Here is a 17,360-nt window from a genome sequence, read left to right on the forward strand (position 1 = left end):
TAATATGACTTTTTAATATACTATAATATGACTTTTTAACACATACTATACTATGACTTTTTATGACATACTATAATATGACTTTTTAACACATACTATAATATGACTTTTTAACACATACCATACTATAACTTTTTAACACATACTATAATATGACTTTTTAACACATACTAAACTATGACTTTTTATGACATGCTATAATATGACTTTTTAACACATACTATAATATGACTTTTTAACACATACCATACTATAACTTTTTAACACATACTATAATATGACTTTTTAACACATACTAAACTATGACTTTTTATGACATGCTATATGATTTTTTAACATACTATAATGACTTTTTAACACATACTATACTATGACTTTAACACATACGATGACTTTTTATGACATACTATACTATGACTTTTTATGACATACTATAATATGACTTTTTAACATACTATTATATGACTTTTTAACACATACTATAAGATTACTTTCTAACATACTATATTTTAACTTTAACACATACTATACTATGACTTTTTATGACATACTATAATATGATTTTTTAACACATACTATAATATGACTAACATACTATGATAAGACTTTTTAACACATACTATAATATTACTTTTTAACATACTATACTATGACTTTTTAACACATACTATAATATGACTTTTTATGACATACTATAATATGATTTTTTAACACATACTATAATATGACTTTTTAACACATACTATAATATGACTTTTTAACACATTCTATACTATAACTTTTTAACACATACTATAATATGACTTTTTAACACATACCATACTATAACTTTTTAACACATACTATAATATGACTTTTTAACACATACTATAATATGACTTTTTAACACATACTATACTATAACTTTTTAACACATACTATAATATGACTTTTTAACACATACTATACAATGACTTTATGACATACTATACTATGACTTTTTATGACATGCTATAATATAATTTTTTAACATACTATATTATGACTTTTTAACATACTATACTATTACTTTTTATGACATACTATAATATGACTTTTTAACACATACTATGACTTTTTAACACATACTATACAATAATTTTTTAACACATACTATAATATGACTTTTTAACACATCCTATACGATGACTTTTTATGACATACTATAATATGACTTAACACATACTATGACTTTTTAACACATACTATAATATGACTTTTTAACACATACTATACTATAACTTTTTAACACATATATAATGACTTTTTAACATACTATACTATGACTTTTTATGACATGCTATATGATTTTTTAACATACTATAATATGACTTTTTAACATACTATATTATTACTTTTTATGACATACTATAATATGACTTTTTATGACAAAACTACAATATGACTTTTTAACACATACTATAATATGACTTTTTAACATACTATACTATGACTTTTTATGACATACTGTAATATGATTTTTGAACACATACTATAATATGACTTTTTAACACATACTATACTATGACTTAACACATACGGTAATGACTTTTTATGACATACTATACTATGACATTTTAACACATACTATAATATCACTTTTTAACATACTATACTATGACTTTTTAACACATACTATAATATTACTTTTTAACACATACAATAATATGACTTATGACATACTATACTATGATTTTTTATGACACACTATACTATAACTTTTTAACACATACTATAATATGACTTTTTATCTTTAATCTGTCAGATTAATCAGTCAGTAATAATTTTAAAGTTTTAAATTATTTATGAATTTGAAAACTGGATCATGAAATATAATTATGAATGTGATTTTAATGATTTAGTTTCTGTATTGTATATAAGTGTTTTGTTTACAGACTCACTTTTAGCAATCAATTAATCAATCAGGTTGCAAATGGAAGACAGGATGACATCACTTCCTGTGTCATAATCAAACAGGAAGTCAGGAAATAAAATTAATGTTTTTTTCATTGAAGGATACATTTATTTATGGGATCACAAACATCTTCTGGTGTTTTCATAATAAATAATCAGCTGATCAATAACAGATTGATTATTGATCGAGCTGTGACATCTTTGTTTTAACTCTTTAATGGTTTTATTGTTCAGCACTAAAACATCTTTTATCAATATTAGTTATTGATCAGATAATCTGATGAGATGAAGACGATGAAGGAAACATTATACAATATATATATATATATATATATATATAGTCAGTAAATAACAGAAGCTCTTATTGTGAAAGGACTTCATGTCGGTTCATCAATATTAATGAAAATCCCTCTGTGACCTTTGACCTTTTTAAATTTTCAGTTCGCTTAGTGGTGATGTCATTTTATGTTCTGTGATGTCATCGCCCGGTCAGCTGTTTGTACAAATAAACAACTTTTTCTCTCAGCTGTTGTCTGATGTCATCAATAAATCAGCTGATCGACAACGAATTAATCAATAAACTGTGACCTCAGTGATGAAGACTCCTGTTGGATCAATAACGAAGTGATGAAGAGCAACAACGATATCAAACACAACGAAGACATTTAAAGGATCAATAGTTTGATTATTTATTATTATTATTAATATTTACTTTAGTTTATTTCTCAGCTGTTTTTTTTTCTTGAGTTAATTTAGTTTTTATAAAACTGAAGGACCAGAATGCACCTGGGCAGGTCTACGTTGTATTGAAGTGTTCATCAGACCTGAGACCTGAGACCAGATCCTGCAGGAACCTCAAGCCCTCTAACCTGTTGAGTCACAGCAACACAGTTCATGAATATTCATTGTTATATATGAATATTCATGAACACAACGCTGTTCAAACAAAATCTGAAAACTTTATGTGATAACAACAAACAAAGCTCATTATTCATCGATCAATATTAATTATAATAATTAATATTTCTGCTGGTGAGTTTTATGGGGGTCGCCTCTATAAGTGTTGCTTTAGTGCCACCTGCTGGACTGGCTCTTTTATTCATGTGTGAACAGTGAAGAGACGAAGAGAAGAAGAACAACAGATCATAATGAGAGAAACAAAACCTTCTGATACAAACTCAGTTTTTAATAAACTCAAGTTTATTATTCAAGTAACAAAAGAAAAGTGACATTTATTTACACACATATACAGATAGTCCAGCTGGTCCTGACTCTGGATCAGAAGAACAAACTGAAACTGAACAAAATTAACTTTAACAGAGTTTATATTTACAGACTAGAACCTGAAACACATGAAAACAACTAGAACTGATCTGAGACAAGAACATCTGGAACATCAGGAAAGCTGAGGACTGATGGAGAGGACCAACCTGTGTAGAGACAGACAGGTAGAGAGAGACAGGGACAGACAGACAGGTTGAGAGACAGGTAGAGAGAGACAGACAGGTAGAGACAGACAGGCATGTTATATTGATGAGTCCTCAGCTCTACTTCCTGGTCCTCTCATGGTGGTCTGAGGACAGACTGGACTCTACAGAGACTCACTATCACCTCTCCAGGTTACAAGCGGTATTACAAGCTAGCTGGTTAGCATGCTAACATCAGTAGATATCAATATTTAAAAAAGTTTAAAGACCTCTGAGGTCACTTACTGTCCATCAGGTCAGTTGATCACATGATGGTGGAAGGACTGATGACCGGGACAGCAGTCTGAGGACAGACAGGTAGAGACAGAGAGAGAAACAGGTAGAGACAGACAGACAGCGACAGACAGGGAGAGACAGAGAGAGACAGACAGGTAGAGAGACAGACAGACAGAGACAGAGAGAGAGACAGGTAGAGACAGAGAGAGACAGACAGGTAAAGACAGAGAGAGAGACACGTAGAGACAGAGAGAGAAACAGGTAGAGACAGACAGACAGAGACAGACAGGTAAAAACAGACAGGTAGAGACAGACAGACAGAGACAGACAGGTAAAGACAGACAGGTAGAGACAGACAGACAGAGACAGACAGGTAGAGTCACTCTAACATCTGTTTTATTTCCTTTTTAATCTTTAATAAGTGATGAGAAGTTCAATAACAACAGACTGTGCCTTTGTGAAACAAAGCGTTCTTATCGTCGTCTCTTTAGTCCTTAAACATATATGAAGTATTCTCTGTGACTTAGAGACAGTGTGTCTTTAACTTGTAGTCTTTCGTCCTCTGGACTACAACTCCCTTGATGCTTAATGATTGACACACGTGTTCACCAGTGAAGGAGGTCTCTGTACTCACAGGTGAGATGAACTGGCTGCTGAGGTGCCGTCTGTTGGAGGATGAGGAGGAGTATGATGAAGGCTCCTCAGGCAGCACCTCCTGCAGGAGAGAGGAGACGCAGCCGCTGTCTGAGGAGCCAGAGAGACACCGAGAGGAGGAGCCAGAGCTCTCTGTGGCTGAGGGAGAAAACACAACGTTATTATAACGTTATTAAGCCTGTGTGTGTGTGTGTGTGTGTGTGTGTGTGTGTGTGTTAACGTACTCATGGAGGGCTGGCTGCTGGTCTCCTGCTCGTCTTCCTCGATGCAGGAGGTGATGAAGGAGCCTTCAGCAGCAGGAGAGGAGGAGCGATTCTGACTGCAGGAGGAGAAGACAGGTTATAAGATGTGTGTGAGTGTAGTGTGTTACTGTGTGTGTGTGTGTGTGTGTGTGTGTGTGTGTGTGTGTGTGTGTGTTACTGTGTGTGTGTGTGTGTGTGTGTGTGTGTTACTGTGTGTGTGTGTGTGTGTTACTGTGTGTGTGTGTGTGTGTGTGTGTTACTGTGTGTGTGTGTGTGTGTGTGTGTGTGTGTGTGTGTGTGTGTTACTGTGTGTGTGTGTGTGTGTGTTACTGTGTGTGTGTGTGTGTGTGTGTGTGTGTGTGTGTGTGTGTCCTACCTGTACATGTGTAGGTTCAGAGGTCCCAGCAGGCTGGATGAAGAAGGTCCTGATGCTGAGGGGTCAGAGCTCACCGCTCCTCCATTAAACGGGTTAGAGTGATCGAAGACAGAGACGGCAATGGACGCCCGCGTTCTGGCTCCTGATCACACGAGAGTCATGAGACGATCAATAACCAACAATCAACAATCAATCAACCAACAATCAATCAATAATCAATAATCAACAATCAATCAATAATCAACAATCAATAATCAATCAACCAACAATCAATCAATAATCAATAATCAACAATCAATCAATAATCAACAATCAATAATCAGCAATCAATAATCAATCAATAATCAACAATCAATCAATAATCAACAATCAATAATCAATCAATAATCAATCAATAACGAACAATCAATAATCAACAATCAATAATCAACAATCAACAATCAATCAATCAACAATCAATAATCAGCAATCAATAATCAATCAATAATCAACAATCAATCAATAATCAACAATCAACAATCAATAATCAAAAATCAATAGAAAACAGTTTGATGTTTCTCTGTTTACTTTCTAAATGATGGATTTCAGTCATTGATAATAAAAACATGTTTATCATCGTAACATATAACAGCTGATAACCTGTTAACATGACATTTAACATTAACATCAATACATATAATGTAAAACATATTCATCCATAGAATAAAGAACACATTTATTTAATCCACCTCAAGAGCATCGTAGAAGTTGAGAATCAAGATTGTTAAGTGAATCGATCCTCCCCACACTCCTACTCTTGAGATATGCTTTTATTTTGAAAAGCGTTACCTCTGCTCTTCATGATGTAGTGAACGGCTCGGTCACTGATGGCTGCGTCACTCGGCTGAATGTCCAGAAACGGTTTGTTACCAACTCCCATCGACACCATCTCCTTCAGACGTATCTCTGAAACACACAGACCATGAAGAAGACCACGAAGAGGACCATGAAGAGGACCCAGGTGATGAAGAAGACCATGAGGAGACGATAGAGAGCTCTGGTTCCTGTACCTTTGTTCCTGGTGGCCTGGGTCCAGAGGATCCGGGCGACTCCGGTGGTCCAGGCGTGTTTCACCTCCGACGTGGCGGCTTGAAGGATGAAGGTCTGGTTCTTGGACGTCCTCCTTCTGAACCAGATCTCAAACCGCAGCCCGTTGTCTCCTGCAGACTCCGTCAGACCCACATCGGCTGTCTAGAGGACACAGAAGAGGATCTCAGTCTAGACCTCCACAGTGGGGGGGTGGTGTGGGACTCAGACCTGGTCTGCTGGTTCTACCTTGAAGGAGTGTTTGTAGATGAAGACGTCCAGGCCTCCCTCCATCTTCTTGGGTTTACTGAAGAGAACGAGCTCCTCGAACAGGAAGATGTGACGCTGACATTTCCTCCTGCCGGTCCAGACAGTGAACTCATCCTGACGGATCAGCTGACCCTGTTCCTTCAGGTTCACCTGCAGACAGACAGTTTAATATGAAGGAATACATTCTGAGGAGGAGAAGGAGGAGGAGGAGGAGGAGGAGGAGGAGGAGAAGGAAGAGGAGGAGTTAACACTTTACGTACATCACAGTCTCGGATGGCGTCCATTGCCAGCAGGTCGTTGCCGTGGCGAAGCTGGAACTTCACCATGTTGGTGGCGGCCTGAAGGGCGTCAAGCTCCGCCTCCTGAGCCCCGCCCACCTCCTTGATGAGGTCAGTGAGCAGCAGAGCGTATTTACTCATCCTCTGCACCGGCTTCAACAGGTAGGACGACAGGTCCATCTTATCGCCCAGCTCCACCTGCTTCCTCTGGGGGGGGTCACAGCGAGTCACAGTGAGTTGTCACAGCAAGTCGTCACAGCGAGTCACAGTGAGTCGTCACAGCGAGTCGTCACAGTGAGTCATCACAGCGAGTCATCACAGCGAGTCATCACAGTGAGTCACAGTGAGTCGTCATAGCGAGTCGTCACAGCGAGTCACAGTGAGTCGTCACAGCGAGTCGTCACAGTGAGTCATCACAGCGAGTCATCACAGCGAGTCATCACAGTGAGTCACAGTGAGTCGTCATAGCGAGTCGTCACAGCGAGTCGTCACAGCGAGTCATCACAGTGAGTCACAGTGAGTCGTCACAGCGAGTCGTCAGAGTGAGTCATCAGTGAGTCGTCACAGCGAGTGAGTCGTCACAGTGAGTCACAGTGAGTCACAGTGAGTCGTCACAGTGAGTCGTCACAGCGAGTCATCACAGCGAGTCGCCACAGCGAGTCGTCACAGCGAGTCGTCACAGCGAGTCGTCACAGCGAGTCGTCACAGCGAGTCGTCACAGCGCGTCGTCACAGCGAGTCGTCACAGCAGGTCGTCACAGCGAGTCGTCACAGCGAGTCGTCACAGTGAGTCACAGTGAGTCATCACAGCGAGTCGTCACAGCGAGTCGTCACAGCGAGTCGTCACAGTGAGTCACAGTGAGTCATCACAGCGAGTCGTCACAGCGAGTCGTCACAGCGAGTCGTCACAGTGAGTCACAGTGAGTCGTCATAGTGAGTCGTCACAGCGAGTCGTCACAGCGAGTCGTCACAGCGAGTCATCACAGCGAGTCATCACAGCGAGTCATCACAGTGAGTCACAGTGAGTCGTCACAGCGAGTCGTCACAGCGAGTCATCACAGCGAGTCGTCACAGGTCACAGTGAATCACAGTGAGTCGTCACAGCGAGCGAGTCGTCACAGCGAGTCGTCACAGCGAGTCATCACAGCGAGTCATCACAGTGAGTCACAGTGAGTCGTCACAGCGAGTCGTCACAGCGAGTCATCACAGCGAGTCGTCACAGGTCACAGTGAGTCACAGTGAGTCGTCACAGCGAGTGAGTCGTCACAGTGAGTCACAGTGAGTCGTCACAGTGAGTCGTCACAGCGAGTCGTCACAGCGAGTCGTCACAGCGAGTCACAGTGAGTCGTCACAGCGAGTCGTCACAGCGAGTCATCACAGCGAGTCACAGTGAGTCGTCACAGCGAGTCGTCACAGCGAGTCGTCACAGCGAGTCGTCACAGCGAGTCGTCACAGCGAGTCATCACAGGTCACAGCGAGTCGTCACAGCGAGTCATCACAGGTCACAGTGAGTCACAGCGAGTCGTCACAGGTCACAGTGAGTTGTCACAGGTTACAGTGAGTCATCACAGTGAGTCATCACAGGTCACAGTGAGTCACCGTGAGTCATCACAGTGAGTCGTTACAGGTCACAGTGAGTCATCACAGGTCACAGTGAGTCACAGTCAGTCATCACAGTGAGTCGTCACAGGTTACAGTGAGTCACAGTCAGTCATCACAGTGAGTCGTCACAGGTTACAGTGAGTCATCACAGGTCACAGTGAGTCATCACAGGTCACAGTGAGTCACCGTGAGTCATCACAGTGAGTCGTCACAGTGAGTCATCACAGGTCACAGTGAGTCACCGTGAGTCATCACAGTGAGTCGTCACAGTGAGTCATCACAGGTTACAGTGAGTCATCACAGGTCACAGTGAGTCACCGTGAGTCATCACAGTGAGTCGTCACAGTGAGTCATCACAGGTCACAGTGAGTCATCACAGCGAGTCGTCACAGCGAGTCACTAAAGGAGGAAGAAGTGAGACGGTTCTCACCCTGAAGAAGGAGTTCCCGTGGTTGGCCAGCAGAGCGTCAGACTTTGGTTTGTTCTTACTGTACAGAGCGTAGAGACTGAACTGATCCTTCTGTTAGACAACAACAACAACTGAGTCAACAAACACACCTGTTCATCATATTATTGATCATCTACGGGACGTTATATCAGCTCTGAAGTGTGTGTTCATTGTGTTCAGTGTGTGTTCAGTGTGTTCAGTGTGTGTGTTCAGTGTGTTCAGTGTGTGTGTTCAGTGTGTTCAGTGTGTTCAGTGTGTGTTCAGTGTGTGTGTTCAGTGTGTGTGTTCAGTGTGTTCAGTGTGTGTGTTCAGTGTGTTCAGTGTGTTCAGTGTGTGTGTTCAGTGTGTGTGTTCAGTGTGTGTTCAGTGTGTGTGTTCAGTGTGTTCAGTGTGTGTTCAGTGTGTGTGTTCAGTGTGTGTTCAGTGTGTGTGTTCAGTGTGTGTTCAGTGTGTGTGTTCAGTGTGTGTGTTCAGTGTGTTCAGGGTGTGTGTTCAGGGTGTGTGTTCAGTGTGTGTTCAGTGTGTGTGTTCAGTGTGTGTGTTCAGTGTGTGTGTTCAATGTGTGTGTTCAGTGTGTGTGTTCAGTGTGTTCAGTGTGTTCAGTGTGTGTGTTCAGTGTGTGTGTGTTCAGTGTGTGTGTTCAGTGTGTGTGTGTTCAGTGTGTTCAGTGTGTGTGTTCAGTGTGTTCAGTGTGTGGACCCTCAGTGTGTGGTTGTGGTTCCTACATGTCTGATGAAGCAGTGGGGGACCCTCAGTGGGTGTCTCCAGCAGGCCTCCAGCTCCCTCAGGAAGAACTGACTGTGGAAGTCCAGGAGCTTCTCCAGGTTCCCGAAGACCACGGAGCGTTTCCCCCTGAGGTCCTGCGGGAGGTCGGCCCGGTCCATCTCTGGGAAGTAGTGATGGATGATGTAACGCAGGGAGCGCACGTACTCCCTCTCCGTGGTCACCATCTCCTCCACCACGTGACGCAGCTTACTGCAGAGACACACCACATCCATCCCATAATGTACATGTAAAATCTGTGACTCCATCTGAGAGACACATGTTATGAATCACAGTAAATAAAGACTAATACTGAGATAAAGTACCTCAAACTTTACTTTAAAGCTCTAAAGGAAACCACCCCCCCCCAGCTGATTACCCACCTCCCTCTGGGCCGGGTCTCTGTTGCCGGGCTGACGGTGGTCCTGGGGGTCCCGGGGCTGCGTAGCCCCTGTCCAGCCCAGCCGCGAGCAGCCGTCCTGGGGCAGAGCGTGCGGTCGGCGGCCTCGGAGCTGCTGACCTCCAGGCCGCGGATGAACACGCCCGTGTTTCCTCTGCGGACCGGCTCGCTGAGGGCGCGAGGACACGAGCCGCCGAGCCGAGACACCTCGGGGGTGGAGGGGGGGCAGTCGAAGCTCTGGGTCTTCCTGAGCTGCTGCCGTCTGCCGGAGGAGAAGAAGGAGGAGGAGAGGCTGGGACTGGAGGAGCAGATATCCACCTGGTCTGCTGACTCCTGTGAGGAGACGCCGTGGAACAGACGCTGGAGGAGCGGGGTGTGCTGGGGGGTGACAGGGGAGGAGGTGAGGAGGGGGGAGGAGGTGGAGGAGGGGAGCAAGGAGGAGCTGTTACAAGGAAGTGAGGAGGAGTTGTTGTCCTCCTCAGGGGGGCAGGTGGAGGAGGACGAGGAGGAGGTCCCGTGGAGACCCCAGAGTCCCGACAGCGTTCTCCTGGAGGAGGCGGAGCATCTGCTGAGGGCGGAGTCAGAGCGCTGCCTGTGGGCGGAGTCAGCGTGGCGCCTGTGGGCGGAGTCCCGCGTCCTGAGCGCTGCCTCCATCTTCCTGTCAAACATCTTCTTGGTCTCCTGACACTTGGACCAGGCGAAGCTCCACTGACGGAGGCCTCGCTCGCCTCGCAGCTCTCCAGCCGCCGCCTTCATCTCCTGGAACCGGTCGTCTGGGATCAGCGGATGCTGGCGGCGGTACTCCTCCAGGCAGCCAATCACAGACTGGCATTTGTCCGGCAGCGTGCAGTCCTCCATACTGACACCAGCTAGGTGACGCATACCCTCCAACGCCCAGCCATAGGCCTGAGAGGGGGGGGGGGGGGGGGGGGGAGGTCAGGGGAGATCGCTATGACAACACTGTGACATCGTTGTGTCCCACAGGACTGTTTCCATAGAGATTATATTTGACATAAGATTAAACAAACCAGAATCTTTGACATGTATTTTACCGTTAGACTACGGACTCTCAAACTTAATTAACTTTAATTTTTATGTATTTTATCATTTCAATTCAAATCATTGTTCTTCTTGAACATTATGTTGAATATGTGTCTAATTTGTTACATTTGTTCGACAAAGGTTAAAAAAAAAAAAAGAAGCTTTGAAGTGTGTGTGTGTGTGTGTGAGAGAGGGAGCAGGCGCCACAAAAGGAGCCGCCCGCTGACCTCCTTTTTGTTGAGGTCTGGAGGGGGAGGAGTGTGTGTCTGTGTGTGTGTGTGTGTGTGTCTGTGTCTGTCTGTGTGTGTGTGTGTGTGTGTGTGTGTGTGTCTGTGTGTGTCTGTGTGTGTCTGTGTCTGTGTGTGTCTGTGTCTGTCTGTGTGTGTGTGTGTGTGTGTGTGTGTGTGTGTGTGTGTGTGTGTCTGTGTGTGTGTGTGTGTGTGTGTGGTATGAATGAAAGAGGAGAGGCCTCAATAAACAGGTGATCTAGTTGACTGATGAAGGAACAGACGCCACACTAAAGCTGTCAGGACGTTTACACGTCGTCATCGTTTCGTCGTTTTAAACTCCTCCTACATTCAAACAAGGATCATTGATCTGAGATGAATGAAGATGAGACTACTGAATCTAAGAGGAGGTCTCACATCTTTGGTCCATTACAGACATATTGTCCTTCAGTTACTCAGTGAATCAATATCCCTCATCATGATTAAAGCGATCACAGTGTTTGCTGTCACTGCCTGGAGGTCAGCTGTCTAACAATGAAACATGTGGGCCGTCTCCCAGCAGGCCTACTGGGAGACGCCTCAGTGACCCGCTGACTGATGAGACCCGATGAGACCCGATGAGACCCGATGAGTCCCGATCCCTGCAGCCGCTCGGTTCCCACAGTGACCACCGAGTCAGAGACGAGTCGGTAATGGAGCTCTGCAGGTAAACCACTAAACTAGAACCAGTCTACCGTTAATGAAGACTACACTACCCAGCAACCATTGCACTATGATCTGGGGCTGCAACGAAGAAGCACTTTAATGATCATTCTTTCAATCATTTGGTTTGAAAAGACAAATAGATACATCTTGAATTTACAGGTCATGTTATTTTTGTGTTTTAATATAATTTTTGTGTTTTAATGTTATTTTTGTGTTTTAATATCATTTTTGTGAATTAATGTTATTTCTGCGTATTAATGTTATTTTTGTGTTTTAATGTTATTTTTGTGTATTAATGTTATTTTTGTGTTTTAATATTATTTTTGTGTATTAATGTTATTCTTGCGTATTCATTTTATTTTTGTGTTTTAATGTTATTTTTAAGTAATAATGATATTTTTATGTTTTAATGTTATTTTTGTGTTTTAATATAATTTTTGTGTTTTAATATAATTTTTGTGTTTTAATATAATTTTTGCGTTTTAATGTTATTTTTGTGTTTTAATATTATATTTGTGTATTAATGTTATTTTTGTGTTTTAATGTTATTTTTTTGTTTCAATATTATTTTTGTGTTTTAATATTATTTTTGCATTTTAATGTTATTTTTGTGTTTTAAAATTATTTTCATGTTTTAATGTTATTTTTGTGTAATAATGTTATTTTTGTGTTTTAATGTCATTCTTGCGTATTAATATTATTTTTGTGTTTTAATGTTATTTTTGTGTAATAATGTTATTTTTTTGTTTTAATATTACTTTTGTTTTAATATCATTTTTGTGAATTAATGTTATTTTTGTGTTTTAATGTTATTTTTGTGTTTTAATGTTATTTTTGTGTTTTAATATTATTTTCATGTTTTAATGTTATTTTTGTTTTTTATTATTATTTTTGTGTTTTAATATAATTTTTGTGAATTAATGTTATTTTTGTGTTTTAATGTTATTTTTGCGTTTTAATGTCATTTTTGTGTTTTAATGTTATTTTTGCGTTTTGATGTTATTTTTGTGTAATAATGTTATTTTTGTGTTTTAATATTATTTTTGTGTTTTAATATCATTTTTGTGAATTAATGTTATTTTTGTGTTTTAATGTTATTTTTGCGTATTAATATTATTTTTGCGTTTTAATGTTATTTTTGTGTTTTAATGTTATTATTGTGTTTTAATGTCATTTTTGCATTTTAATGTTATTTTTGTGTTTTAATGTTATTTTTGCGTATTAATATTATTTTTGCGTTTTAATGTTATTTTTGTGTTTTAATGTTATTATTGTGTTTTAATGTTATTTTTGCATTTTAATGTTATTTTTGTGTTTTAATGTCATTCTTGCGTATTAATATTATTTTTTTGTATTAATGTTATTTTTTAGTTTTAATGTTATTTTTGTTTTAATGTTATTTTTGTCTTTTAATGTTATATTTATTAGAAAGGAGAGAGAGAGAGGAGAGGGAGGAGGAAAGATAGAGGGAGGAGAGAGGAGAGAGAGAAAGAGGAGGAGAAAGGAGAGAGGAGGAGGAGGAGGAGGACTGACTGACTTAAAGAACATGTGGTTGTTATTGTGGCGCACCCACAGGAGGAGGAGGAGGAGGAGGAGCACTGACCAGGAGCAGACAGGCTCTTGGTTTTGGGGACAGTGGCCCTGCAGGACTCCAGGCCTGGACCCAGTCAACCACAAAGGAAGAAGAGGAGGAGGAGGAGGAGGAGGAGGAGGAGGAGGGGGGGGCAGTCTAACCCTCCAATACCAGATGACAGGAGGGGGGCTCAGAGGAGGAGGAGGGGGGGGGGGGGGGGGGTTCTACTTCAAACAGTATTTACTGAGTCACTTCCTGGAAGAAGATCTCTTTGTTTCTAAACTTCTCCTAATCTGTTTTAAACTAAATGATATATTTTATTATTATGTATTATATTATCTACTATATATTATATCATATATATATTATATATTATAGACATAAACACTAAAAGAACTTCATTCCAAGTGACAAACATCCAATCAAATGTAAAACCACTCACTGTGACGTCACACAGAATCACAACAACCAGCTCAGTCTGTAACAGACCTCTGTACTCCTCCTCCCTACTCCTCAACACTCCTCCCTACTCCTCAATACTCCTCCCTACTCCTCAATACTCCCCCCTACTCCTCAATACTCCTCCCTACTCCTCAATACTCCTCCCTACTCCTCAATACTCCTCCCTACTCCTCAATACTCCCCCCTACTCCTCAATACTCCTCTCTACTCCTCTCTACTCCTCAATACTCCCCCCACTCCTCTCTACTCCTCCCTACTCCTCAATACTCCCCCCTACTCCTCAATACTCCCCCCACTCCTCTCTACTCCTCAATACTCCTCCCTACTCCTCCCTACTCCTCAATACTCCCCCCTACTCCTCTCTACTCCTCAATACTCCCCCCACTCCTCTCTACTCCTCCCTACTCCTCAATACTCCCCCCTACTCCTCCCTACTCCTCAATACTCCCCCCTACTCCTCTCTACTCCTCAATACTCCCCCCACTCCTCTCTACTCCTCAATACTCCTCCCTACTCCTCCCTACTCCTCAATACTCCCCCCTACTCCTCAATACTCCCCCCACTCCTCTCTACTCCTCAATACTCCTCCCTACTCCTCCCTACTCCTCAATACTCCCCCCTACTCCTCTATACTCCCCCCTACTCCTCTCTACTCCTCCCTATTCCTCAATACTCCCCCCTACTCCTCAATACTCCCCCCTACTCCTCTCTACTCCTCAATACTCCTCCCTACTCCTCTCTACTCCTCAATACTCCCCCTACTCCTCCCTACACCTCCCTACTTCTCTCTACACCTCCCTACTCCTCCCTACACCTCCCTACTCCTCTCTACTCCTCTCTACACCTCCCTACTCCTCAATACTCCCCCCTACTCCTCTCTACTCCTCAATACTCCTCTCTACTCCTCTCTAAACCTCCCTACTCCTCAATACTCCCCCCTACTCCTCAATACTCCTCTCTACACCTCCCTACTCCTCCCTACTCCTCAGCATGTTGTTAATCATGCTGGATATCAGAAGAGGACGTCGTCGTCATGGTGACGTCTCTCATTGTTTTGAAGCCTTCAGTTCGGCGATTTGGTCGTCGCCATCTTGGTTTTTATCAACCGGTGAACAGGAAGTGACCACATCTGGACTGAGGAGGAGTGACGGAGAGACCTGTCAATCACTGTGTAGCCCCGCCCCTAAAGCGTCCCCTCTGTATGGTCTGTCTGACTCTAAATCAGGGGTTCTTAACCTTTTTGACCTCGGGGCTCAACTCTTCAAGTACAAAGTGACTCATTGAAGTACGAACGCTGTAACGATTCAAACTGTTGGTTTGATTTGTATCCAATAACTAAATCAAATTCACTCAGTTTAACAAGCAGATTATAAAAAGGTCCAGATCAAGAAAATCTCCTCCTGCAAAAGAACAATAATATCAATAATATCTAACCAGCACTATTTAGTGCCATATATATATATATATGTATATATATATATATATATATATATATATATATATATATATATATATATATAGTAGTAACAACGTCTCTGTAGTCAACCACTGTCAAATCAAATACAGAAAGTGCACATCAATTATATTTTAACAATTATTATTCTCAGTTTTCACATTGAACTGGATGATAAATGATAAACAGAAATGCATGAATACATGTTCTCCTCATTCCAAGTAAAATGAAGCTGATTAAAGAATAACTGACAGAACAGAAGGATTTAAGAAAAATGTGCCTCTTAAAATGAATCACTTCATCTTATAAAATGGTGTTTCAGTGAATCACTCTGTAGGTTCAGTTCACTGAGGCTGAAGTCATGTCAATCATGAATAAACATGATAAGATAGATGTGTGATCACAGACTTTATCTGTGGTTATTCAGCCGCTGGTTTCAGCTCGATCATCATTAGTCAGTCAATTCATGTTTACTTCTGACCATTTAGGACTCTGTTCATATTCTGTGACTTCATTTCAAAGGTGAGAGGACATATCTGCTCTATCAAGACATACTGTCTCACAGCTGCCTGTAGGAAGCTTCCACCGCTCAGAGTCTTTGACCATTTTTGGCCAAAGACTCTGAGCTCTTTGGACACGTCTCTCTTTTTAACACCCGTCCTCCGATTTGACTTTCTCAATTGAAGTATTGGCCGTCCTGCTGTGTGATCTCTCTCCTCGTCTCTCCCCGTGTGTCACGGTGTGTGTGTGTGTGTGTGTGTGTGTGTGTGTGTGTGTGTGTGTGTGTGTGTGTGTGTGTGTGTGTGTGTGTGTGTGTGTGTGTGTGTGTGTGTGTACGTCTCACTCGAGTCAGGAAGCGTGTCAGAATACACACATTTGATTGGCTGAACTGCATCACGTGACGCGTTGGTCGCCGTGTTTCCTGCACTGCTGAACTAGTGCCGTAAATGCTGGAAAAGCTGCGCCGGTTAAAATAGTAGCGATTTAATAATTCTTAATTATCTATCGGTTTTAGGTCCTGGGTCCGGCTAAAACGGCGTCTAGGTCCGGATCCGGACCGCGGTCCGCCAGTTAGTGACCCCTGACCTATGCGGTGCCGCGGCCCTCAGGTGCAAAACTGAACGTTTTTTGCGGCCCTCTAGGTGGCGCTCGCGGCCCAATCGTGGGCCGTGGCCCTATGGTTAAGAATCACTGGACTAGATGGAGCATAATGTACTAAATGAACATCATGCTGTGGTGAAGAAGACTGTAAACTAGAGATTGAGACCATAAACTCATGTTTACAATGTTTACTGAGGGAATAAATCAAGAGAGAAGTAGAGTCATTTTAGACTAGACTTCATTACAACCAGAGGAGTCGCCCCCTGGTGGACACTAGAGAGAATGCAGCTTTGACTTTAAAGAAGCGGAGGTTTGTTTCCTGGTTTCAGAGGTTTTAACGTCTCTGTTGCTCTTATTTACAGTGTAAACAGTGAGCCAGTGATTCTCAACCTGGGGGCTGGGACCCCACACAGGGTCTCCAGATGAACACCAGGGGTCAGGAGAGAGTTTGATTCTTTAGGACTGAATCACTGCTTCAGATTGTTTTCTACCCTCAGAGCTCAGAGACGTGTAGACTCACAACAACACCTCCTTTTAAAGAGGAGTCCAAACAAAACACTCAGCAAACAAAAGGAAGACGGAAGAGAAGAAGAAACGCTGAAAAACAACAACAACATCGGGAGAAACTTCTAAACTCAGTCGTCCTCACAGAGACGGACAGAAGCTAACAGTTAGCTTAGCTGTTCACTTTGTGCTGCAGTAACACACACACACACACACACACACACACACACACACACACACACACACACGTGTGTTTATAAAGAGAGAGGAGCAACGAGTCTCATCTCTGGAGTCAAACTGAAGCCAAAAACTACACAAAGAAGTGAATAACTGCAACACAAACACACACACTAACTACACAACCGTACACTAAGTTAAAGCTGCAAACACAATGTGTGTGTGTGTTGTGTGTGTTGTGTGTGTAGAAGTGTGTTCGTACCTCGGTGTGTTCTGTTGAAGCTCTGCAGTCTGACTGAAGAGAGCAAGAGAGCGGCAGCCGACCACACACACACACACACACACACACACACACACACACACACACACACACACACACACACACA

The 17,360-nt window shown here is 42.1% G+C and overlaps 1 protein-coding gene across 4 annotated transcripts in view; it reads right to left on the reverse strand.

Moving 5' to 3' along the window:
• Window positions 1-3,110: 3,110 nt before the first annotated feature.
• plekhg4 (pleckstrin homology domain containing, family G (with RhoGef domain) member 4) overlaps window positions 3,111-17,360 on the reverse strand; it is a 36,094-nt gene continuing 21,844 nt past the window's right edge. For all 4 annotated transcript variants that reach the window (XM_068728808.1, XM_068728806.1, XM_068728809.1 and 1 more), the window contains exons 13-24: window positions 9,715-10,637; window positions 9,295-9,544; window positions 8,552-8,641; window positions 6,503-6,727; window positions 6,222-6,392; window positions 5,957-6,137; window positions 5,736-5,852; window positions 4,908-5,049; window positions 4,514-4,608; window positions 4,270-4,427; window positions 3,645-3,702; window positions 3,111-3,362 (exon numbers count right to left, since the gene is read on the reverse strand). In XM_068728808.1, coding sequence (XP_068584909.1) covers window positions 3,664-3,702; window positions 4,270-4,427; window positions 4,514-4,608; window positions 4,908-5,049; window positions 5,736-5,852; window positions 5,957-6,137; window positions 6,222-6,392; window positions 6,503-6,727; window positions 8,552-8,641; window positions 9,295-9,544; window positions 9,715-10,637 — 2,391 coding nt within the window. In that variant the 3' untranslated portion in view covers window positions 3,111-3,362; window positions 3,645-3,663. The remainder of the gene's footprint in view (window positions 3,363-3,644; window positions 3,703-4,269; window positions 4,428-4,513; window positions 4,609-4,907; window positions 5,050-5,735; window positions 5,853-5,956; window positions 6,138-6,221; window positions 6,393-6,502; window positions 6,728-8,551; window positions 8,642-9,294; window positions 9,545-9,714; window positions 10,638-17,360) is intronic.

The sequence above is a fragment of the Cebidichthys violaceus genome, unplaced genomic scaffold (genome assembly GCF_023349555.1).
Source record: "Cebidichthys violaceus isolate CVI_PGR_0920_01 unplaced genomic scaffold, fCebVio1.0.p SCAF_43, whole genome shotgun sequence".
Taxonomy (NCBI): domain Eukaryota; kingdom Metazoa; phylum Chordata; class Actinopteri; order Perciformes; family Stichaeidae; genus Cebidichthys; species Cebidichthys violaceus.